We start from the raw sequence: 24975 nt of genomic DNA, 5'->3' as shown, positions 1-24975 counted from the left end.
TCATCTGTATAATGCAGTTTTACTCAGTGATTTGTACAAATATTCGACAATTTCTTTGTAGAAACGAGTTCCTGGGTCTTGTATGACAATTAACTATGCCTCAAACCCAGGGAGCGCACAAACTTTCCGATTTTCAAAGAGGACGAATTGTTGGCCAATCAGAAGTTGGAGTCAGCCAGCATCAGATAGCTCAGAACCTTGGCATTCCGTTTTCGACAGTCAATCGGGTAATTGTGCAATTCACCAGCAAAGGCAAGGAATCCACAGCATCCCGTTCTGGTCCATCTGGGCACTCAGAAAGGTGTCTTCGAGCTGTAAAGCGGTCCATTGAGAAAACTTCCCGTTGCAAGGCAGCAGTTGGGTCATTCCATGTCAAATCATCAAAGAATCTGCCGTCATCTCTCAGATTTTTGTAAAACTTTGGGAACCAATTGGGACCCATGAAAAACGGCAAGAACTCAAATATTTTTGCGAACAGCCTCTTAATTAGTGAGATACAGACTAACGAACTTTGGACTAATTAGCACGACGTCGCGAATTCAAATGGCCATATCTCTAAAAGTATAACACCTAAAGAGCTGGTTTTGGTGTCATTTTAAAGGTATTTTCATGCCCTATGAATTTGTCTGGGCAACATTTTCCTATCTCCAACCACAAAAAAAGTTATCACAAAATATAAACTTCAATCGTGAATCCCCCAAAAATGTATCCTTCAAATTTCCTCAAATTCATCCCAGAGGTACCTTATGATGTCAAGAAGCTTCCACATAAGTTTTGTGATGGGCACTCCAATAGTTTCTGAGATATTAGCAATAATGTACATGTACGTATGGCATATAGGTTCGAAAATCGGCATTTGTAATGTATTTTCATCGTATCCGGACAGCGAGATTGCTTCGTTTTATGCGCGGAGAGATACGGCCGATGACACGCACCGGCCTTGCTTGCGATTAATTCGCCACGAAGCAACATGTCCGCTGCGCTGCGCTGTTCACGTCACCTCACTAAAATATTTCTGATATCGAGCAGTATGCAAGTCGAATTTACATTATTGACTTACGAATAGGATTTAGTCTAACCAGTTGTTATTTCCGAGTCTTCCTTCGATGTCATGTCATGAACTCCGGGAATTTCATCGCCATTTTTCTCTGCTTGTCCTGCTTCGTGCTCGACTGCTAAGGCCGTATTTCATTTCCAGCTGCCTGAACTTCACCTCCCGCGACTATGTTTTCCCACAATTCTCCATGTGATTCAGACCAAAATCCTTCATTTCTCTCACACTCACTGTCGCTACCAGACAAATCAAAGTCCATGCCATACATTATTCAAAACCAAATGTTCGATTTTTTTTTAAAGCAGAAACGAATGAAGCGATTGAGTCGACCAATCAAATGTGGAAACACACAGCAAGCCAATAGAATCACGTAGACCACCAACCCGAGTAATTTACGTGCAGCCTTTGACATCCTGTAGTTGACGTCATGTGGGTTACGCCCCTTTCAGGAGAATTTTTAGGGGCGTTCCCGAAGACGTTTGTTTTTTTAATTTTACATTTTACAGAATGAGTATTGTGAAAAAACATTGTCAGATCTGAAATCACAATGAAAAACTCCTCTTCGACACACACACACATATATATATATATACCGCATATATGAAATTTAAGTAACATGGTGTTTGCGCAGTGGTTAGGGCAGCGGCTTGGGATCCAAAAGGTCCTGAGTTCAAGCCCTGTTGGGCCACTGAATTAATACACTGAATGGTTGACTCAGCCTGTCATCCTTCCGAGGTCGGCGTAATGAGCACCAGTGTACTGGGCCGGTGTATACCCCGGTTAAAATAGGTGTACCATATCCCTGTGTCGTAAGAGGCGACCAGGGTTGCGTCAGGAAGGGCATCCGGCGTAAAACATGTGCCAAATCACGATGCGGATCATACGGATAATCCGCTGTGGCGACCCCTAAAGGTCAGGTCAGGTCAGGTATGGGAGCATGTGCCAGAACAGCACGTCGCTGCGTCCACTTTCCGCCGGTACTCCAGGGGCCTCCGTCTGGCCATCCCCCAGGCAGATGCCAGGCCCATCCCCATCTCCTTGAGATGATGGTCAACCTGTTGCAACCATGAAGCACGTGGTCGACCCACTGGCCTCCTCCACTCATGAGACTCCCTCGCTGAGAGATTCTGGTGAGCAGGATCAGAGTCAGGAAAACGAGCCACATGTCCATACAGCCGCAACTGACGCTCACGGACTATGCAGGTAACAAATCTCATCCGAGTCTCTCTCAGCAACCGCTCGTTGGACACAAAATCCGACCAGCGATAGCCAAGGATTCTCCGAAGAGACCTGGTACCAAAGGAATTAAGTCTCCGTCTCAGATCCTTGGTCAGAGTCCAAGTCTCGCACCCATAGAGCAAGACTGGAAGTACCAAGGACCTGAAGACTCGGACTTTCGTCCTCCCGCACAGGTACCGGCAGCGCCACACCCCGTGATCCAGTGAATGCATGACTCCCCAGGCCCGACCCAGACGTCTATTGACCTCTGACTCGCAGCCAGCAGAGACATGAATATCACTGCCAAGGTAAGTGAATCTCTCCACGACCTCAACATCCTCACCACAAACAGACACAGACAGGACAGCAGCATCCAAGATGTCACCGAAAGCCTGGATCTTAGTTTTGACCCAAGAAACCCGTAATCCCAACAGCTCCGACTCCTCATTCAGCACCTCGAGGGCCCCCAAGAGGATGTCTAAAGTCTCCGCAAAGATGACTGCATCATCTGCAAAGTCAAGGTCCGAGATATTGACATTCCCAAATGACGCACCGCAACTTGATCTCTCCGACATCCTCCCTAGAATCCAGTCCATACAAGTGCTGAAAAGTGTGGGGGCAAGTACACATCCCTGACGAACTCCAGTAACAACTGGAAATAAGTCAGAGATGGTACCACCACACTTCACAGCACTCTCAGTACCAGAGTAGAGTTCAGACATCAGATCGATCAGTTTTGGTGGCACCCCACGAAGACCAAGAATCCTCCACAGGACATCCCGATTCACTGAATCGAACGCTTTACAGAGATCAACATAGGCTGCAAGCAGCCCCTGCCGAAACTCTCGTCTGCGTTCGGTGAGGACACGAAGTGCAAGGATATGGTCAATTGTTGACCTCTTTGGTGTAAAGCCTGACTGCTCTGGACGCTGGTGCTCAAGCAGATGGTGACGAACCCTATCGAGAATTATCCGAGCAAAGACCTTGCCCGGCACTGAGAGCAGCGTCACCCCTCGGTAGTTGTTGCAGTCTTGGCGATCACCCTTCCCTTTCCAGAGAGGGACAACAAGGCCCCTCTTCCAGTCAGTTGGGATGATGCCTGTGTTCCAGGCAGAGCACAAAACTGCATGCAACGACACGAGTGCAGCATTTCCACCAGCCTTGAGAAGTTCGGCATGGATGCCACAGATCCCTGGAGCTTTGCCCCGTTTCAACTGGTTCACCGCAGCCCGTGTTTCCACAAGCGTAGGTGGACCACAGTTGATTCGAGGGTCAGCAACAGGGATTGAAACACCCTTGACGTCCAACTCGACAGTTGGGGGATCAGCCTGGTACAACCGCTCAAAGTAACCGGCCCAGCGGGCCTTCACTTCAGACTCCTCTGTCAAGAGTCTACCACTCTCTGCTCGAACTGTAGTGCTCCGAGGGATGGGCTTGGATGAACGTAATGCGCGAATTCCCCTGTAAGCGGGACGAGAATCACCTGTCCACAGGTGATGCTCTACCCCCTCACAGATTCCTCGCACATAGGCCTCCTTGTCCACCCTCAGTGCACGTACAGTTTTACGCCTCAGCTCCCTGAACAGCTCAGCTCTGCCATTCAGCCTGGCCCTGCGACTCTGGTCAATGGTATCCAGTGTCCCTTGAGACAAAATTCTTCTTTGCCCTGCGGTGAGCTCCAAGGCATCCACCGGCAACATCAAGGACGGTGGTCTTGAAGGCGCTCCACAACTCTTCAGGACCCCCCAAGTGTCCACTCAGCCTGTTCGCAAACTCCTCAGCTACTCTCTCATCCCCGAGCTTGGCAACATCCAGCCTAGGCTGGGATGGTACCATTCTCCAGGATTTAAGGTGCAGCTTTAGAGTTGCTACAACAAGCCTGTGGTCAGTATTGAGGAACTGAGCACTTCGGTAGACCCTGCAGTTCTGGATCATCCTCCAACGACCGTCAATGAGGACATGGTCAATCTCCTTTGCCACACCGCCAGCGTTGGAATACCAAGTCCAGCGATGAGCTTGTGGGCGCTGAAACCATGAACCAGCCATCCTAAGTCCATGACTTCTTGCAAAGTCAAGGAACTTAGTGCTATTCTGGTTCATAGTTCCTGACCCATGGGGACCAACACACACTTCATAACCGTCCCTATCAGTTCCAGTCGATGCATCGAAATCCCCCAAGACTAGAAGTGTATCTCGTCTGGGGCACTGATCAACCACAGACTCGAGTGTGGCGTAGAATGCATCCTTCATGGTGAGATCACTCGCCTCAGTCGGAGCATAAACAGAGACCAGGGAAATGACACCTAAGGAGTGACGAATCCTTAATCTCATAACACGCTCGTTGACCGGTGTTACCTCAATTATCATTGGGGTCAGCTTATTGGACACACCTACAGCAACTCCTTGGGTATGGTAACCATCAGAGCGACCAGACCAATAGTAGGTGTAACCACCCACCATTATCTCGCCGCAATCTGGTCTCCGAACCTCAGAGAGAGCTGCAATCCCGATGTCCAAACGCTTGAGCTCAGATGATAACAGAGACAGGTGATCATCCTCTCTTCGGGATAGGACATTCCAGGCACCCACCCGAAGGGACCGCCTCAGGTTAACCCAAGGAGACCGCAGTCTGGTGGACGACACCTCAGCACCACTCCGACACACTCTCCCACAATCTGACCCAGGGATGTTACCCCGTGGTTTCCCTCCTATCAAAGATTGGGGGTCCCGAAGGCTTTGCCCCAATCCCGTCATCCAGTGAGCTGCCCTGCGAAGGGAAGCTGCACAGGAGGTACTCCCACGGAGTGGGTTTTCAGATTTTTTTTGCGTTTTTGCGTTTTGCGGAATGAAGGGGTTTACGGTGGCCGGAGTGCAAATCCTGCCACCAACCTCCTAATAAGAAGTAACCCAACTGCAGGAGGACGTCCGCAGACACAGTTGGGCACTAGATATGGATGGCCGTTGGCTCACAAGGAGCTCCTCCGCCCTTTGACAGGTTTTGTTTTTAATCCTGCTGGGTGTCCATATCCAAACACCCTCCTCACCAGAAAACCTGGTGGGGGAGACGGTTTAGTCGCCGACAACCCGACCATGGAACAGGTTAGTACAGGTTTACATGGTACCTGTAGCAGGTCACAGATCGAACCTGACCTGACAATTAAAGGCAACCTGACAACCCCAAAAGGGAGCAGCCGAAAGAAGAAGAAGAAGAAGGATAAAATATACTTCAAATGTTCAATAAATTATTCAAAATTCATGGTGTCTATTTACTTCCGTCATGTCTCTGTATTGTAAATAAAAATAAAATAAAAACCACTTTCAAGGAGTTTCCAAGAGCACGTGAACCGTCAATGTGTGTGCACCAACCACGGGATGCAAGTTAAGCTGGCTGTGATGTACGTTAGTATTCGTCGGTGCACGTTAAAGTTCCAAAGGTGAACTTCGCAAAGAGTTGGTGACTTCGCGCCAAATAAAAGAACTGATTTTTAAAAGCAAACTCGGATTATACAATTAACCGAACTTTGCTTGCTGAAGAACAAATTTAATGACATATGCCCCTCCCCCCAAAGTTGTAAAATTAATGACCTTTGCCCCTCCCCCCTAAGTTGTTCCAAACGCTGATGGATTTCCTCGTTTAGATGTGATAACCAGAGTTGGTGTCAAAGCCACCCAATGCTCGCCTGTTTATACATTTATCGTTTTTGAAAGACGAGTCTAATAATTAATATTTTTTTATAAAGCATTGCAGTGAAGTATAATTATAAAGCAATATATGTATTTGTATATTGCAATCAGTAACAAGAGCGCAAGTGAGCACAATATACGCCCCAACAAGGAGGTATATACAGAATTGTGGTACTACATGGAAAACAGCATCCTGGTTGCCATGGCAACCACTTTAGATGACGAACGCATGTCATGACACACTGTCTCCACAGTCAGTACCTATGTACCAAATATGAAACGGGAAAGTTGAAAACTTTGGGAGTTAGAGTGGGGACAGGAACGGACGGACAGACAGACAGACGGACAGACAGACGGACGGATTCACATAATACGTATATATATATATATATATATATATATATATATATATATATATATATATATATATATATATATATATATATATATATATATATATATATATATATATATATATATATATATATATATATATATATATATCAGGCGTATAAAAAATAGTGGTAAATAAAAACATTAGAAAGGAAACTAGAGGGGGAGCACTCGGGAGAGTGTAAAACCTCTGCTGCTAATACTGCTGGGTCACTCAAGTGAACCTTATATCTTATTCATTAAATATGTCAACAGTGCTGACAGAGTTATAGTTCTTTTCTCCAACATTTTTTTTTGGGGGGGGGGGGGGTTGGAAATCACTTAAAACATGTAGAAATGCAAAAAAAAAGAAATCGAAATTTTGTTGAAAAAAAAGTTGCAAAAACTTTTTTTTCTCTACCAATTTTTTGGGGCAGTGGGAAATCACTTAAAACATGTAGATATGCAAAAAAAAAATTTCTCGAACTTTTTTTTTTTGGGGGGGGGGGGTTGGAAATCACTTAAAACATGTAGAAATGCAAAAAAAAAAATTTCTCTTAATTTTTTGGGGGGGGGTGGAATTTGGGGGGGGGTTGGAAATCACTTAAAACATGTAGAAATGCAAAAAAAAAAGAAATCGAAATTTTGTTGGAAAAAAAAGTTGCAATTTTTTTTTCTCTTACAATTTTTTTTGGAGGGGGTTGGAAATCACTTAAAACATGTAGAAATGCAAAAAAAAAAAAAAAGAAATCGAAATTTTGTTGAAAAAAAAAAGTTGCAAAAATTTTTTTTTTCTCTACCAATTTTTTGGGGGAGTGGGAAATCACTTAAAACATGTAGATATGCAAAAAAAAAATTTCTCGAACTTTTTTTTTGGGGGGGTGGAAATCAATTAAAACATGTAGAAATGCAAAAAAAAAAATTTCTCTAGCAATTTTTTTGGGGGGGGGGACCAAGTCCAAAATCTAATGGCCATGATTCTTGGACGATACCTAACCCCCCTCCCCCCCCGACCAAGTTTCATCGAAATCCGTTGAGGAGTTTTTCCGTAATACAAAAAATTTAACATTTTCACGCTCACGCTCACGCCGGAGGGGGGGGGAGGGTATCGCTATAGCTCTCTATTCTTCGAACAGGCGAGCGAAAAATCACAAATATCCCTCTGCACTCTGTCATTCTCCAAGCAATCCCTCCTCCCTCTTCACTCAACGTCATTCTCCAACCTCCCTCCCCTCCCTCTTCACTCAACGTCATTCTCCCACCAACCCCCTCCTCCAATTCCATTCCCCTTTATCCCGTTTCCTCCCTTTCTCAAATTACAATCCCCATCCTCCCCTTTACATGTAAAATTTATCCTTTTATGAAAAGTGCCTCGTACTGAGCACACCGCAAGCACGAATACCGATGTGCAGAGGAATAGCGAGTGTTTTGCAGTCATGAAGTATCGTACTGTCCTGTATTATATATATATATATATATATATATATATATATATATATATATATATATATATATATATATATATATATATATAGCACGTGCACACACACACACACACACACACACACACACACACACACACACACACACACACACACACACACACACACACACACACACACACACACACACACACACACACACACACACACACACACACACACAGCAGTAAGTTTGAAGTAATTTTGACGAATGTTACAAACATGTTAAACCAAGTGAGGATTGCGAATTTAAAGTACGGGTCTTCAAAGTGTGTGGAGGAAGAACGTTCAAGTGGAATAGAATAAACTTTCACGAAGTATAAATTCAAACTCAGTACGAGATTAACACGTGATCAAAGTACGGATGTGGAACGGCAGCGAAAACGCGCGTACGTACCCTCACGGACGAACGTGTGAGAAAACGATCCGAGGCAAGTCTGATCGAGGTAACCCCACACCGTGGACCTCGTGGACCTGAGGTAACCTCACACCGTGGACCTGAGGTAACCCCACACCGTGGACCTGAGGTAACTTCACACCGTGGACCTGAGGTAACCCGACACCGTGGACCTGAGGTAACCCGACACCGTGGACCTGAGGTAACTTCACACCATGGACCTCGTGGACCTGAGGTAACCTCCACACCGTGGATCTGAGGTAACCCCACACCGTGGACCTGAGGTAACCTCCACACCGTGGACCAGAGGTAGCCTCACACCGTAGACCTGAGGTAACTTCACACCGAAGACCTCGTGGACTTGAGGTAACCTCACACCGTGGACCTCGTGGACCTGAGGTAACCCCACACCGTGGACCTGAGGTAACTTCACACCGTAGACCTGAGGTAACTTCACACCGTGGACCTCGTGGACCTGAGGTAACCTCACACCGTGGACCTGAGGTAACCTCACACCGTAGACCTGAGGTAACCTCCACACCGTGGACCTCGTGGACCTGAGGTAACCACACACCGTGGACCTGAGGTAACCTCACACCGTGGACCTGAGGTAACCTCCACACCGTGGACCTGAGGTAACCTCACCCCGTGGACCCCGTGGATTCGAAGGAAGTGTGATCGAGGTAACGCAACAAGTCTCTGAGAAAGCGGAAGCGCACGTTGTGCTGCGCGGTGGGTTCAACCGCAGGTCCGGGGCACGGAAAACAAAACACCACAAACGGTCTATCACGGAACTTCCTCCATCGAAGTCGGCTCGGCTCGGCGAACCCTTCGTGGAACCTCAATCCCGAGAGGACGTCGTTTGAGATCTCACAATGCGACGACTTGGTAACAAATTCATTCCACCTCAACCTTCCCGCCAACTCCACCTCGCAAGTTTTCCCTGTCATGACGTCACCGCCATAATATACATGTCGAGTACAGTGTGTGCGACTCAAAGCGACGTTCATTTACAGTGTCACTGTTATCAAACAAACACGAATAACCATAACCCCCCCCCCCCCAACAACATACCCTACGAACAATGACTGTCACGGAACTCAAGGTTAGTTTAAAAGACGATTCACCTTTGAAGCGATTTTTTAATTTTAACAAGCGAGCGTTACTTCCCAATACACCGCCTACAACACAAGATCAACAGGTTCAGACCTGGTGTTGGTTCGGTGGTTCGGGTGGTGACTTGGGATCCTCAGGTCCTGAGTTCAAGCCCCGTCGGCCGCTGAATTAATACACCGGAGGGTTGACTCAGCCTGTCATCCTTCCGAGGTCGGCGAAATGAGCACCAGTTACAGTGTGTGTCCTGGTAGAGGGGCACTGCATCAACGACACAGTCGTGCTTCAAGAAATGATAGCTACCCCGTCAGCTGAGCTGCCATACGACCACCACAACCACCACCAACAGGTTCAGGTGTTTTAAAGAACATGGAGAAACAGGAAAAGTGCAGTGAGCAAACGAAACACGACAAGGGGAATACATGGAAAATAACTAATTAACTCACGAACTAACTAGGCTCGTGCTTCCACTTCCTTACTGGACACTCAGCACTTAAAATTGGATATCAGAGCACGAGCAACCGGTGCACAGACTTCATGGGGACAGAGATCTGCGATGTGGAGTTCCTTGTGACGTCAAGGAACCCAAATTGTACTTCTTCTTTCGTTTGTGGCACTGAAGTGCAGGATTGCATCACCATTATGCTTTGGAGTGCGAGTGTCCCGTTGATGCAGTGCCCCCTGCAGGTTAGGGTGGAAATTTGTCCAAGGGACCGGCGATTATCTCGCCTACTTTTCGCGAACGACACCGTGGGATCTTTCACGTCCACCATGTAATTCCGGGAGACGGGACACACGTTGATGAATCACCCTGCCTGTGGACCACCAGGATGGCAGTTTATAGCTTGGTCTGGATTCCAACCCAGGCGAGACAGCTCAGAGGTCACTGGGCATAACTCGAGGCCATGGTACTAGCCCTTAGTCTCAGCATAAATGCTGAACAAGCAGCAAGTAAACATGCCGCCATGATAACTTGTGATGTACAATAAAAAAGTGGAACTGTTAGGAGAAATAAAAAAAGACAATTTTTTTTTTTAATTGACCTTTGCAGATCCAAGATGATCAATACTCACATAAATATTAGTTAAATGACTTTAAGGTCCCATGACACTCAAAAAGTTTCTGGTTGTTTATATATTATTAACTTGACCTTCCTAGTGAAGAAATCACCCATGTTTATTTTTTAAAATCAACAATGGGATAATTAGACCAATATTTAGAACATTTGTAGTGCTTTTCACAACTTGCTATGCCCCACCCCTCAAAAAAGTTGAGTTCAGCGAACCGCAGGTCACGTGACCATTGACGTCATCTCCAGAACACGACTCACACAGAGTGGATTGACTAGATGCCGCGCGCTGTATGAAGTACGTACAAATGCATTGTGCACATGTGTTTGATATCTCACTGATCGTCTTAATTCCTGTGATTAAGACCCAAAGCCACAACACAATCGGAAGACAAGTTTCTGAGAGTCAACAGCTTGCGTGGTAGACGGTTCACAAGACAGCAGCTTCAAGCACAGCTTAACACTGGCCGAAGTAAGGAAGTCTCAGTTTCCACTGTGAAGAGAAGACTTCGAGCTGCAGGTTTGACAGGTCGAGTAACAGTAAGAAAGCCCTTGCTAAGATGGCAAAATAAGAAAAAGAGGCTTGCCTGGGCCATGAAGCACCGCCAGTGGACTACTGAAAACTGGAAGAAAGTCTTATGGACCGATGAATCAAAATTTGAAATCTTCGGTTCATCACGCAGGGATTTTGTATGCCATCGAGTAGGCGAAAGGATGGTTTCTCATTGTATGGCACCAACTGTCAAAGATGGAGGAGGAAGCGTGATGATCTGGGGCTCTTTTGCTGGATCCAGAGTCAGCGACTTGCATAGAGTGACTGGCACCCTGAACCAAAAGGGCTACCACAGAATTTTGCAGAGCCATGCAATACGCCTAGTTGGTCAGGCAATACGCAATACGTCTGGTCGACGCCTAGTTGGTCAGAGGTTCATCCTACAGCAAGATAACAACCCAAAACATACATCCAGGCAATGGCAGAACTACCTTAGAAGAAAAGAACAAGACTGTAGGCTTCAAATCATGGAATGGCCAGCAGTCTCCAGACTTAAACCCCATTGAGCTGGTTTGGGATCAAACTGGACAGAAGGGTGAAAGCAAAGCAATCTACAAGTGCAACACATTTGTGGGAACTCCTGCAACAGTATTGGGAAGAACTTTCCAAACAATATTTGATTTCTATTGTAGAAAGAATGCCACGAGTATGTTCAGCTGTTCTATCTGCAAACGGTGACTACTTTGATGAGTCAAAAATGTAGATTAAATGTTGTTCAACAAAACGATTCCATGATTTATTTCTTATCTGCAATTGATTATTTGTTCTATGCTTTAATTTCAGAGTACATTGAAACATTAAACTGCTTAAATTTCAGTAAAAACATGGAAAAATGGGGGTGTTCTTAAACTTTCGACCGGTAGAGAAAGTTTAATGACTTGAAACCGAGCTGTATTGCAAAAGGCTGAAAGGTAGGTTTCATTTATTTGTTTTTACATCATCGTAATGTTCTTTTTTTTATTTTTTCCAAAGATCCATCAGTTTTTTTTTTTTTCAACACAAACTCGATCTCGAATTGTATGCAGGAAACTCCTCTGCTCTCAGCCCCCCCCCCCCCCCAACACCTCCAGGAAGTACACGTTCTTTCAATGACCCCATCTTCGTTTGACGATCAAAAAGGCAGGCTCACCGTTTGGTCCCACTCTTCCCTCCATGACCTCAAGCTCGCAGTGCGCCGGCCATCTCAGGTCATCCCTCGTAATCCCCCATTACTTGCAGGTTTATAGTGGTTCCTTCCCTCCTCTCCATTCATTCCCTTGCTCACTATGTCCAATAGTAGCCCCAACTCGCCTCCATGAGCCTTGATTTTGTCGAGAAAGAAAGATTAAAAAAAAAAAAAATAGTCAATGAGTACAAAACGAATGTAATAACCCAAACAAGTTGACAAGGATGATGTTCAAAAACACCATGAAGTGTTCATCTCCCTGTGCAAAGCTTTTGATTACCACCGTGTTGAGTCACATGATTGGCTTTGGAAATATGTCATGATGGATTGTTACAAATAAATGAAAGAAAAGCAATCAAACAACTGATTGACCACTCATCATGGCAATGATGAAGCAACCAAATTAATGACTTTGTACCCAACCCATGGCTCAGAGATCCCATCACGAGCAATAAAACTCTTTCACAACGTAAACCCTTCGCCCCCTGTGAATGTACATGCTTGCTAATGATCATAATCCATGCAGATTTATAAGTGCACACGTCACAAGGTTCGCACCGACTGAGGAAGCAATTACTCAGCTTCAAGACCTTCGTCATATTCCACAAAATCTTCTTCCTCTTGTGGGAGTTCGTCCTCAAGCAGCCTGTCCAGCAAAAGGCAGGGAATGCGTTAGATCAGGAAATGCAACAGGGAATGCCATTGTAGAATGATAAAGGGGGGGGGGCGAAGCTGTGATAATTACGTGTGGATAAACGATACAAGTAGTAACAAGTTGGGGTGGGCTGGGGGGGGCATAAGGGACAAGAGATGGCAGTTAGGGAGAAATAGAGGCAGTTATTAAAAAACGAGGGAAAGGGTAATTTAGGAGAGACAAAAGGGGAAGAAGAAAATCAATTTGGGTTGCATCAAGGAAGACGGGCTGGCAGAATGGCCTAGAAGTACGTGCGCACTCCTCAAAGCTATATTACCTGGGTTTGAATCCCAACCAAGCTATAAACTGCCATTCTGGTGTTTTACAGGCAAGGTCTCTCATCAACGTGTGTGCCGTCCTTCGAATGAACGTTAAGCTGGGTGTCCCGTCTGCCGACATTAGTTGGTGGACGATAAAAATCCCGAAGCGTCCTTTGCGAAGAGGAGGCGAGCTATCGCCAGCACCATGACCAAATTATAAATCCCTGCCCTGACTTCCTGAATCGGAGGGGCGACCAATCCAGGATTGTAGCAGAGTAATTGAATTTTTTTTTTTAATTGGAATGGTTTCTCAGCCCTGCAGGTAATAGTTTGCCATGTATAATACACTCACCTGGTGAAGCAAGGAGAGTTGGGATCATTGAAATGGTTGTATGGATCATGCCGGGGCAGTACACTGAGACATAGCCAACAGAAGAAATGCTTGCAACCAGTGCACATCATTTTGTTGCAACCATAAATCTTCTGCAGAGGGTTGGGTGGTAGAGAGAGGGAAGTGGGGGAGGGAGGATCAAGGATTAATTGAATGATCACAGAGATGTGATTAAATGCAATAAATGATAGTAGTCGCGTGTGTGACCCCACCCAAAACCACGAGCAATTTGAGACAGGAACTGGACACGCCAATAATGATATCTGGTGGATCGTCGACTTGCGGCTAAATTTAGATGGCGTGTCATCTGAGCAGTTGCCCCAGTTCTCTTCTCGCCCATCTAAACATGCACACACGATTGCTGAACAAAGGGATTACTCCAATCAATTAATTTCCCTCCATGAGTTATTAATTAACCAAATCGGTCAATGGGGGAAAGATGGAAGAAAACACACACACACACAAATTTTTTTTTTTAATTGAGACGCAAGACACAAAGCACATCATGCCAGACAAGGGGACACAATAAAGCACAATGCTTAACAGGCGGCGGAACTAACCCCTGCTAAAGGAGCACACATGCATGCACACAGAACTTGGTGAGATAATTATCGGAGCTGTGTAGTTTGTCCCAGAATGACACTGGAGGTGGTGTCGGACTCCTCCAAAAGCGGCTTGAAGCATAGCAAGTCAGAAGAGGGTGGGTCCAAGAGAAGGGAGAGATGGGATTGTACCCACAAAGCCCTTAAATCAGCCTCACATTGGGTTGGGCTAATGGCATGCCAAAGTCACGTATAGAGGCATTCTCAGCCAATTAAGGACATTGATGCCGCCAAGCAGCGTGGGTAAATGGGGCACGGCCGCGGACAGTGTACCCACTGAATATTGGAGGGCCGGAGCTTCTTCCTACCCCCCCCCTCCAGACCCCCACGTCGTGTTGTGAGCAAGGAACGTACCATGCCACACACCATGAGCCACATGCTGGCTGAGTCGATATGGGCGACACCTGGAATGCCTACCTCTCACCAGAATCCCACCCAATCAGATCCGAGGTAAGATTTACTTGTCCTATGTTCCCCATTTAGTCTAAAATAGACAAGACTCATCTCCCAAGTGAGCTGTATGCCAGATACTCCCATCAGTTAAAAGTGTGCACTTGCAAGTACAAAGCTAAAGTTTGAACATTCATACCTGGATGTATGTGCTGCAGATGGGACAAGACTGCGAGTTGTTTTCCAGCCATTCCTGTGAGGATCTCTCATCTAACATGTGGCGTACCATCTGTTTGCCAAAACGCTTCTCGATTTCCAACTTCTTCACATCATCTGCTTGCAGGTAGTCCTCTACAAAGACTTTAGTGTTCTCTGTGCACACAACGAAACATCAGAAATATTGTACCTTTCAAATGAAACATGGGTGCCACATTCACCTTCATGAAATGAAAAAATTGTCAAATGGTAAAATGTCTCAAGTTTGGTTTTGAAGCTTTTCATCTTGCAACGGGGCTGGCAAGATGGCCCACAAGTATGCACATATGCCTCTAAGCTATCTAGCCTGGGTCCGAATGTCAACCCAGCTATAAACTGTCATCCTGAGGTTTTGCCTGCAGGGCGATTAAATGTGCGAGCAGTCCCTCGGATGGATGTCAAATTGGGTGTCCAGTCTCATGGTGGAACACCCAGTTATCACGAGTTGGTGGATGTTAAATAGAACATTGGTTCTTTCAAGAAATCAAGGCGAGTTAAGGCCGGCACCGTAGCCAAAATTCCACATTCCTGCTCAAACTGACAGGGAGCACCACATCAGCGGCACAGTGATACTCCTGGAAATGATGTAAACCAGCAGACACATGCTGCACATGAAAATGGTGATGATCCTGGAGTGCAGAAAAGTTGAAAGTTCAGAGCATTGAAAGCTCGTTCACAATGGATAAGCACAAAGATGGGCACATTTTACTCAAATTGTGGCACTTGTGATTTTGTGTACATGTACTCAAGTCCCTTCATGTGTATTTTCTGACATGGTGCCAATTGATCAGCACCTACCCATAGAAGGGTCTTTGGAGACCGTGCAAATGCAGACAGCCCAATATGACAAAAGAGAAAGGAAAAAAGAAAATCTCACTGTTTCAATATTAGAGTGGTGTTCATCAGGGAGGATCGGTGCAGGTCACGTGGCACTGGAAGCACAACTTGCATTCCCCTCCTGCTCCATCACTTCCATACCCAATGGGCCTTCTCCCACCATTTTGGTGACCACCATCCCCATCACTTTGTTTGCTCCCACTACCTAACTCCGCCCAGTCCAAACTAAAAAAAAACAATGATGAGTAATATTGTGGTCTATCAGGCTTCATATTGCAGACCTGTATCACTCTTGTCCTCCCGTTCTCCCCCCACCCCAAGAAGGCATTAAAGATCGATACATAAATGGCAAGTATTACTTCACAAGGAAGGCCACTGTGTGGCTGATATGTTACATCTTGATCTTTTGTCTTCTTTTATGACCAAGCCTCAAATTGCCTGTGCTATTGCATTCTCCACGTTGCGGTTCAATTTTAGCGATTACGAGACGACCCGTGAACCCATCGCGTTCCCATTGTGACAGCGGTTGATGAAAAAAATCATTTCAAGAAAAAAAAAAAAGATAGCTCCAGCGAACTATACTCTGAGGTTGTTTACATTGATCAAATACTCCAGAAGAGTACTTGACTGAATTTTTTTTTTTTGAAAAAAAAATTGATTTTTTAATAGTTTTTTGCGTTGCCCGATTTGAACGAAACTTGATACTGCACCACCGCAGGCGAATGGCGAGTAAGGTGGCCCTAAAATTTTTGCACAATCATGTACCATTTTGGCAACATGCATACATACATACATACAAGATGAGAGTTTTAGTAATATTGTTGCGAATCTGGAAGCCATGAGCACACAGACATTCAGGTTCCTATAGCTTAGTTATTTCGATAAGTATGTGTTTCTAGTTAGAATCCATCCCCGAGTCTAATGGGTGATTAAATGTAAATGCGCTGCGTAGTTATTTTGATAGTTAGGCTTTTTCTTTCGTTTATTTGCACCCCCAACAACAACTACAACGCCGCCATCATCGTTTCACTTCTTCCCACTGACGCCATCGCTCACGTGCGTGTCAGCACGAATGTGGGCAGAGTTAACGAAGGCTTGACGTCTCGCGAATCCGCGGCAGATCGGGGACGGGGCGGAGAATCAAGGTGCCCGACACGCCCCTTCGACCAATGATGGAGAGACAACGGATTACTACGGCTCTGCAGAGAACGACGAGAAACCCTCCGCTCCCGGCATTCTCTGCGTGCTCACTCGGGGAAAGGTTATGCCCCCACCCACCGATTCGCTTGGCAGAGTGCCAAGTGGGGAAAAGGTCGAGCCCCGCCTGAGAACGAATGATGCCTGAGCGAGCGCGCCAGAGAGTATAAAAAAGGAGCAGAGGATCCTCACGAGGGATTCTGTCTGGCTGGTCTTGGTCGTCGTAGTCATCTTTTTCCTTCTCCTCCGCCGCACGATCGAGCGCTCGAGAGACACCATCCACCCCGCAAGAACCACAAGGGTCGCTCACCAGTGCCTGGGTTCGGCTCACCTCTCGCTGGTCCATGGGTCGACGCGAAGACCACACGAGGTGGACGGGTCTAAGACAGACCCTGGTCTTCAGCCCAACACGCGACATATCTAGCCAAGACGAGCTGAGGCAGGTGGGTAGTGAGGTAGGTGTAGTGTTAGAGGAACCAGAGGCCCAGGACACCACCATGCAGGTCGACCATCCCCCGCAACCGAACCCAGACGTTGTAATGGGCGCAGTGGCTGGGGCGGCGCACGAGCGCCCCCCACGTGCAATTTCGCCCACGGATCGGACGATGGAAATGATGGGACGATTGATGCAGGATATGAATGAAATGAAAATGAATGCGCAACAAATGCGAAGCGAAATGGATGCGAATGCGCAGGCACTGAGGGACGATATGCAAACAGAGCGGGGTGAGATGCGGTTGAACCTCCAGGCATGGCAAAAGGCAATAAGGGCGATTGTGCGTGGTGAAATGAGGACAATGGATTGCAAGATGGCGGCACCACGTGGCAGAACGACCGAACCGACAGGAGGGGGTGCAAATTGTGTCGGTCCCGCGATGGATGCGGGTGAGGTCGGGGTGACGAGAAACGCAGTCACGGGAATTGGGGAGACCGAGACGTGTAAACTGAGACACGAGGGGACGACGGAAAAATTAAAAGAGGTGACTGAAACGTGTAGGGCGAGACACGAGTAGACGACGGAAATAATAAAAGAAACTAATGAACCCGAGAGGACGACGGAAAAAGTCACAGAGACACAAAGGGAGACGCAGGGGTCAGGTCAGGTATGGGAGCATGTGCCAGAACAGCGCGTCGCTGCGTCCACTTTCCGCCGGTACTCCAGGGGCCTCCGTCTGGCCATCCCCCAGGCAGATGCCAGGCCCATCCCCATCTCCTTGAGATGATGGTCAACCTGCTGCAACCATGAGGCACGTGGTCGGCCCACTGGCCTCCTCCACTCATGAGACTCCCTCGCTGAGAGAATCTGGTGAGCAGGATCAGCGTCAGGAAAACGAGCCACATGTCCATACAGCCGCAGCTGACGCTCACGGACTATGCAGGTAACAAATCTCATCCGAGTCTCTCTCAGCAACCGCTCGTTGGACACAAAATCCGACCAGCGATAGCCAAGGATTCTCCGAAGAGACCTGGTACCAAAGGAATTAAGTCTCCGTCTCAGATCCTTGGTCAAAGTCCAAGTCTCGCACCCATAGAGCAAGACTGGAAGTACCAAGGACCTGAAGACTCGGACTTTCGTCCTCCCGCACAGGTACCGGCAGCGCCACACCCCATGATCCAGTGAATCCATGACTCCCCAGGCCCGACCCAGACGTCTATTGACCTCCGGCTCACAACCTGCGGAGACATGAATATCACTGCCAAGGTAAGTGAATCTATCCACGACCTCAACATCCTCACCACAAACAGACACAGACAGGGCAGCAGCATCCAAGATGTCACCGAAAGCCTGGATCTTTGTTTTGACCCAAGAAATCCGTAATCCCAACGGCTCCGACTCCTCATTCAGCACCTCGAGGGCCCCCAAGAGGATGTCTAAAGTCTCCGCAAAGATGACTGCATCATCTGCAAAATCAAGGTCCGAGATCTTGACATTGCCAAACGATGCACCGCAACTTGATCTCTCCGACATCCTCCCAAAAATCCAGTCCATACAAGTGCTGAAAAGTGTGGGGGCAAGTACACATCCCTGACGAACTCCAGTAACAACTGGAAATAAGTCAGAGGCGGTACCACCACACTTCACAGCACTCTCAGTACCAGAGTAGAGTTCAGACATCAGATCGATCAGTTTCGGTGGCACCCCACGAAGACCAAGAATCCTCCAGAGGACATCCCGATTCACTGAATCGAACGCTTTACAGAGATCAACATAGGCTGCAAGCAGCCCCTGCCGAAACTCTCGTCTGCGTTCAGTGAGGACACGAAGAGCAAGGATACGGTCAATCGTTGACCTCTTTGGCGTAAAGCCTGACTGCTCTGGACGCTGGTGCTCAAGCAGATGGTGGCGAACCCTATCAAGAATTATCCGAGCAAAGACCTTGCCCGGCACTGAGAGCAGCGTCACCCCTCGGTAGTTGTTGCAGTCTTGGCGATCACCCTTCCCTTTCCAGAGAGGGACAACAAGGCCCCTCTTCCAGTCAGTTGGCATGATGCCTGTGTTCCAGGCAGAGCACAAAACTGCATGCAACGACGCGAGTGCAGCATTTCCACCAGCCTTGAGAAGTTCAGCATGGATGCCACAGATCCCTGGAGCTTTGCCCCGTTTCAACTGGTTCACCGCAGCTCGTGTTTCCACAAGCGATGGTGGACCACAGTTGATTCGAGGGTCAGCAACAGGGATTGTAACACCCTTGACGTCCAACTCGACAGCTGGGGGATCAGCCTGGTACAACCGCTCAAAGTAACCGGCCCAGCGGGCCTTCACTTCAGACTCCTCTGTCAAGAGCCTACCACTCTCTGCTCGAACTGCAGTGCTCCGAGGGATGGGCTTGGATGAACGTAATGCGCGAATTCCCCTGTAAGCGGGACGAGAATCACCTGTCCACAGGTGATGCTCTACCCCCTCACAGATTCCTCGCACATAGGCCTCCTTGTCCACCCTCAGTGCACGTACAGTTTTACGCCTCAGCTCCCTGAACAGCTCAGCTCTGCCATTCAGCCTGGCCCTGCGACTCTGGTCAATGGTATCCAGTGTCCCTTGAGAGACAAAATTCTTCTTTGCCCTGCGGTGAACTCCAAGGCATCCACCGGCAACATCAAGGACGGTGGTCTTGAAGGCGCTCCACAACTCTTCAGGACCCCCAAAGCACCCAGACCCCCAAGTGTCCACTCAGCCTGTTCGCAAACTCCTCAGCTACTCTCTCATCCCTGAGCTTGGCAACATCCAGCCTAGGCTGGGATGGTACCATTCTCCAGGATTTAAGGTGCAGCTTTAGAGTTGCTACAACAAGCCTGTGGTCAGTATTGAGGAACTGAGCACTCCGGTAGACCCTGCAGTTCTGGATCATCCTCCAACGACCGTCAATGAGGACATGGTCAATCTCCTTTGCCACACCGCCAGCGTTGGAATACCAAGTCCAGCGATGAGCTTGCGGGCGCTGAAACCATGAACCAGCCACCCTAAGTCCATGACTTCTTGCAAAGTCAAGGAACTTAGTGCTATTCTGGTTCATAGTTCCTGACCCATGGGGACCAACACACACCTCATAACCATCCCTATCAGTTCCAGTCGATGCATTGAAATCCCCCAAGACTAGAAGTGTATCTCGTCTGGGGCACTGATCAACCACAGACTCGAGTGTGGCGTAGAATGCATCCTTCACGGTAAGATCACTCGCCTCAGTCGGAGCATAAATAGAGACCAGGGAAATGACACCTAAGGAGTGACGAATCCTTAATCTCATAATACGCTCGTTGACCGGTGTTACCTCAATTATCATTGGGGTCAGCTTATTGGACACAGCTACAGCAACTCCTTGGGTATGGTAACCATCAGAGCGACCAGACCAATAGTAGGTGTAACCACCCACCATTATCTCGCCGCAATCCGGTCTCCGAACCTCAGAGAGAGCTGCAATCCCGATGTCCAAACGCTTGAGCTCAGATGATAACAGAGACAGGTGATCATCCTCTCTTAGGGATAGGACATTCCAGGCACCCACCCGAAGGGACCGCCTCAGGTTAACCCAAGGAGACCGCCGTCTGGTGGACGACACCTCTGGTGGACGCAGGGGTGAATTGGAAGAAATTACAAACGAACACACACAGGTCGAGCTAAGGAGGGACAATGGGGTTGGATTGGGGAATGTGTCGTGACCCGGTGCGAGCAGCAGGATAGCCTCCTTAAGGAACAAGGGGAGATGCTATGCTCCCTTGAAGCAGATCGCGACGAGGTGAGTCCGGTCGTGCCCAACGAGGTAGAGGGGATGGCTGATGGTTTACGGGTACACGCGCAGCTTGGGGGGTAAAGAGATCCCGGGACCCCTTGTGGTAGCGCGAATCCCCAAAGTGATTGTCCCGTGTGTGTGGTAAAAAGTGTGAGTGGAGCGAGTGTGTTGAAACGTGTGCATAGTGTGAGTGTCATGGCGTGAGAATGGATGATGGACCGGTCCAGACGGGAGACGGGAATGGTGAGCCTCAGAGGCTGCGTAGAGCTATTTTGGTAACCACGCGGGTCCCGCGTTTCAGGAAAGACCGTCGCGCGAACGGTTAAAATGTAAGCGTGTGTTGGGTGAATTCGGAACGCGGGGGTTCCCACGTGGCGCGTGTCCGGGGCATCACGTGCTGCATACCGTGTGTTCTGTTCGCGGAACGTGCGGAGCGGGTTTCCGGGACGATGCGCGCGTGCTGGCCGGCACTACACGACAAACCGCGCAGGCTCGGTGCGCGGGTGACGTCAGCGGGAATCTCGCGGTACGAATGCCGGGGAAACAGCGCACGTCGTCCCGCATGGGGAATTCCCCGAGAGCGAGCGCTTATTGGGATGTGCAGGGTGACGTCATGGCCGCACGGATCGGCCGTCGGAGAGGACGTTGGTATCGCCCATAGGGACGAACGGGCGTGCCGAAAACTGCCACCATGGCGCTGCAGAAAAAAAAGAGCCTCGCTCCAAGTATACGGCCCTGCAGGATGTGGTGAACATCCTGTGATTGGGCATCGGAGCACTAGTTAGTGGGAAGGGTTAGTTTAGCTTGATCGGCTTCATGGGGATATGAGTTGTTCCTCATGGAGCCTGTGGAATGGGTTCGTTAGAGGGATTTAGGATAGATTTAGAAAATGGATTTTTGAGATAAGGACAGACATGGAATGTGTAGTAGGGACGTAGCTTAGCTACGTAGAGTAAATGGAACGTGCATTAGTGTAAGGGACGACGAGGGAGCACGAGTTAGTTAGGGGAATTTAGTTAGCAGAATGGCAGTGTTGGAGTGTATGAGTGAGTTCAAAGGAAAAACAAATGTGTGATGAGTGAGTGTGGGACAGCAGGCCCAAGAGTGTGTGAATGGAGTGAATGTGGAATGTATGGTGCGAACTACTGAGTGGGGGGAGGAGTGATTCCCACCCAAGTGACCCCGGGGTCAGTGTAATGTTAGTTAGTGGGTTAGTTAAATTTACCAAAAGGAGGTCGTTTTGTTGTTGGTGTGGAGAGAAGGCACGATACCCATTTTGAGGGGTGCAGTAGTAAAATTGACCGGCTGGGAGCGTGGCTTGGGAAGGTGAGTACCGAGTAGTGAGCACCCCGGGCACCGACATAGTCGGCCAGAGTAGGCCAAGGGTCCAAGGGACCGGGATAGTGTAGTGGGCACGGGCGACCCTCGGAAAGGGACCCGTAGCGCCAAAGTGCCAAGAGGGCATCTGAGGGGGAAATGCCAAGAAAGGCAACCCCCCCTTGTTCATAGGGAGCAGGTAGGCTCGGAGACAGTCTCAGGGCCCGGGGGTGCCATCGTTTGAGTTCGGCAGAGGGGGAATCCCTGCCAAGTGAGCCACGCTGCCCAGCCATGAAATTGTGCAAGGGCACGGAGGAAAATTCGAGGGCTCAGCCAAAATTTATAATGGACACCAACACAGGCAATGGAAATCATGGTTGTTTGAACCTATAGTTTAAATGACAGGCTTTTTGGAAAACCCCGGGGTAGTTTAAAGTTAATAAAAAGTAGGACAGTTAGGAGATGTACCCCTTTGCATCATCCATCCCGTCACGCTCCGTACGCCGCTGGACCCACCTTGGGTTGGATTGCTGAACTCTGAGGAGGCCATTCTGAGGCTTCATTGGGCCTCGAGACAGGACGCTAGTCTCTCCTTATTCCCCTCCAGAAAGTGAACGTAGGGGATGGGAGTAGGCTAGGATTGACAGGATAGGTTAGCCAGACAAGGACAATAAAGTGGGTTAGGGAAACGTAATTATAAGGAAAAAAAAAACGGGAAATAAATAGAAAGGGGCTAAATTTGTTTTGTGTTGCAAATTAAGGGAATGGGTATGGACAGAGACAAAGGCGATAGGTTGGGGGGAGACCATAGGTTAGGTCCGGGCCCGTTTTCAGAGCGGCCGGCACCACCGCACTCCCTCCAAACCTGATGAAACCATACCCAAGGCCGGCCAGCTTCAGATGCCGGCCTGCTTGTGCTACAGCTGCCTGTTGCGCATTGCCTTGCCTTGCTATGCCTCATTTGCCTGCCTCTGCCATAACCCCATGCCTGCTACCCTACTTGCATTTGCCCCTGTGTTCATCATCCATCACCATGTGCGCCAGGATCGTGCAGTGTTTGCAAGGACTGCCCTGCAGGCAGCCACACCACAGGGACTGCATTGAGCAGCCCGTGCACCATTTGTATTTTGCATCTTCCATCCAGTTCATTTCAGGGAGTAGCCTGGGACTGTATTCGGCAGCCGGCTACCTCCGTGCTTGCACAAGGAAACCAGAGACTGCAGTGGGCAGCCTGGCTACCCCTTCAAATGGCCTGTGAGACGGCAAAAGGTCGAGCCCCGCCTGACAACGAATGACGACTGAGCGAGCGCGCTGGAGAGTATAAAAAGGAGCAGAGGATCCTCACGAGGGAGTCTGTCTGTCTGGTCTTGGTCGTCATCTTCTTCCTCCTCCTCCTCCGCCGCACGATCGAGCACTCGAGACACCATCCCCCCCCCCTCCCAAGAACCGCATGGGTCGCTCACCGGTGCCTGGGTTCGGCTCGCCTCTCGCTGGTAACCGGGTCGATGCAAAGACCACACGAGGTGGACAGGTCCAAGACAGACCATGGTCTTCAGCCCGGCTGTCCTCTGGGCTGGAGGTCCAATTAAAGACCATTTGGTCCGATTCTTTGGGTGTGTGTGAGTGTGTGTGTCTGTGGGCCCGTCTGCTAAGTAGTGAATTGTATAAGTGCTTTTTGCCTGTATATACGTGCATTCGTTAATATTCGGTTTAGCTCTACCCTTATGTGCTCCCCTCATCCCCCCCATTGTAAATAAATACCCCGATAGTTCAACGTTTCAGCTCGTTTGTGTCCATTCCTTCATTGACTGAGCGTGCTGTGTGTTGGAAAGTTAGCCAGGTCGTTGCCGTGGTAACAGGGTAGTCGGGACCGACGGAACTCGGCGATCAAACCACTCGGATCGCACACGGAACGAGTACGCTAAGCAGCTCGTTCCGTACGGGTGCCGTCGAGGGTGAATTTCCCCATTGGGTTGGACCACGTGGGTATTTAGGAAAATTGAAATTGGCAATCGACCCTACCCCACGTGGTCTGTCTATTGGCGAGTTCGGTCCAAAAAGGGACCCGTACTTTTCCGGAGTTTTCCGAAGAAGTTCGATCTAAATTCCGGGCGATCAGTCGAGCCGACTCGACTGCTTCATCTGGTGGCTGTGCTCGCGACTGACGCCCGGCCCCACAACAATATATAGATAGATAGATAATTTATTGTCTCAAATTGTGGCCGTTGCGTGTTTCGAGTGCGAACCGATTGCCAATGGCAAATGACATTTAAGCTGATAAAATGAAACTTAAGATGTACTGTTGTGCACATCTCTTCATTATTTAATGATAGTCTTGGTAACCATCGATACGAATAAATGTCAGGATACGTTTCCTCCGTAACTGCAAAACCATGAAATCTAGCAGCCAGAAACATTGCATGCTCACCAAGGGAACTCCAAGAGAACGCAAGAGTGAAAATTGGGTGTTCGGGTTAATTAAAACAACCCTTTTTTTATCCCCCGCCACATGGCAGAAGGGGGATATTGTTGTCACCCAGGGCGTCCAGCTGTCCGTCCGTCTGTCCATCAACATTTATAGCTGTGAGTGCGATAACTCATAAACTGTTCGCCATATCGATTTGAAATTTGGGTCACACATGTACCACCTGAAAAGGAAGAACCCGATTGATTTTGGGCGTGGCCGGATCCAAGATGGCC

General features: G+C 48.3%; 2 protein-coding genes across 7 annotated transcripts in view; both read right to left on the bottom strand.

Moving 5' to 3' along the window:
- Nucleotides 1-9162, bottom strand: part of LOC147008993 (protein furry homolog-like) — a 395449-nt gene extending 386287 nt beyond the window's left edge. For both annotated transcript variants that reach the window (XM_085864332.1, XM_085864334.1), the window contains exon 1: nucleotides 8207-9162. The gene's annotated coding sequence lies outside the window, so the exon portion shown is untranslated. The remainder of the gene's footprint in view (nucleotides 1-8206) is intronic.
- A 2684-nt stretch (nucleotides 9163-11846) lies between these two features.
- RNF14 (ring finger protein 14) overlaps nucleotides 11847-24975 on the bottom strand; it is a 41034-nt gene continuing 27905 nt past the window's right edge. For 4 of the 5 annotated variants that reach the window (XM_085864338.1, XM_085864335.1, XM_085864339.1 and 1 more), the window contains 3 exons: nucleotides 14643-14815; nucleotides 13413-13543; nucleotides 11847-12752 (listed from right to left, as the gene is read on the bottom strand). In XM_085864338.1, coding sequence (XP_085720464.1) covers nucleotides 12680-12752; nucleotides 13413-13543; nucleotides 14643-14815 — 377 coding nt within the window. In that variant the 3' untranslated portion in view covers nucleotides 11847-12679. The remainder of the gene's footprint in view (nucleotides 12753-13412; nucleotides 13544-14642; nucleotides 14816-24975) is intronic. The other variant, XM_085864336.1, reaches the window with a different exon arrangement.

The sequence above is a fragment of the Eptatretus burgeri genome, chromosome 18 (assembly GCF_056783735.1).
Source record: "Eptatretus burgeri isolate ZD-2024b chromosome 18, Ebu_testis_v1, whole genome shotgun sequence".
Taxonomy (NCBI): Eukaryota; Metazoa; Chordata; class Myxini; order Myxiniformes; family Myxinidae; genus Eptatretus; species Eptatretus burgeri.
Note: the sequence above shows the minus strand (reverse complement) of the source record. Positions and strands in the feature narration are given on the sequence as shown.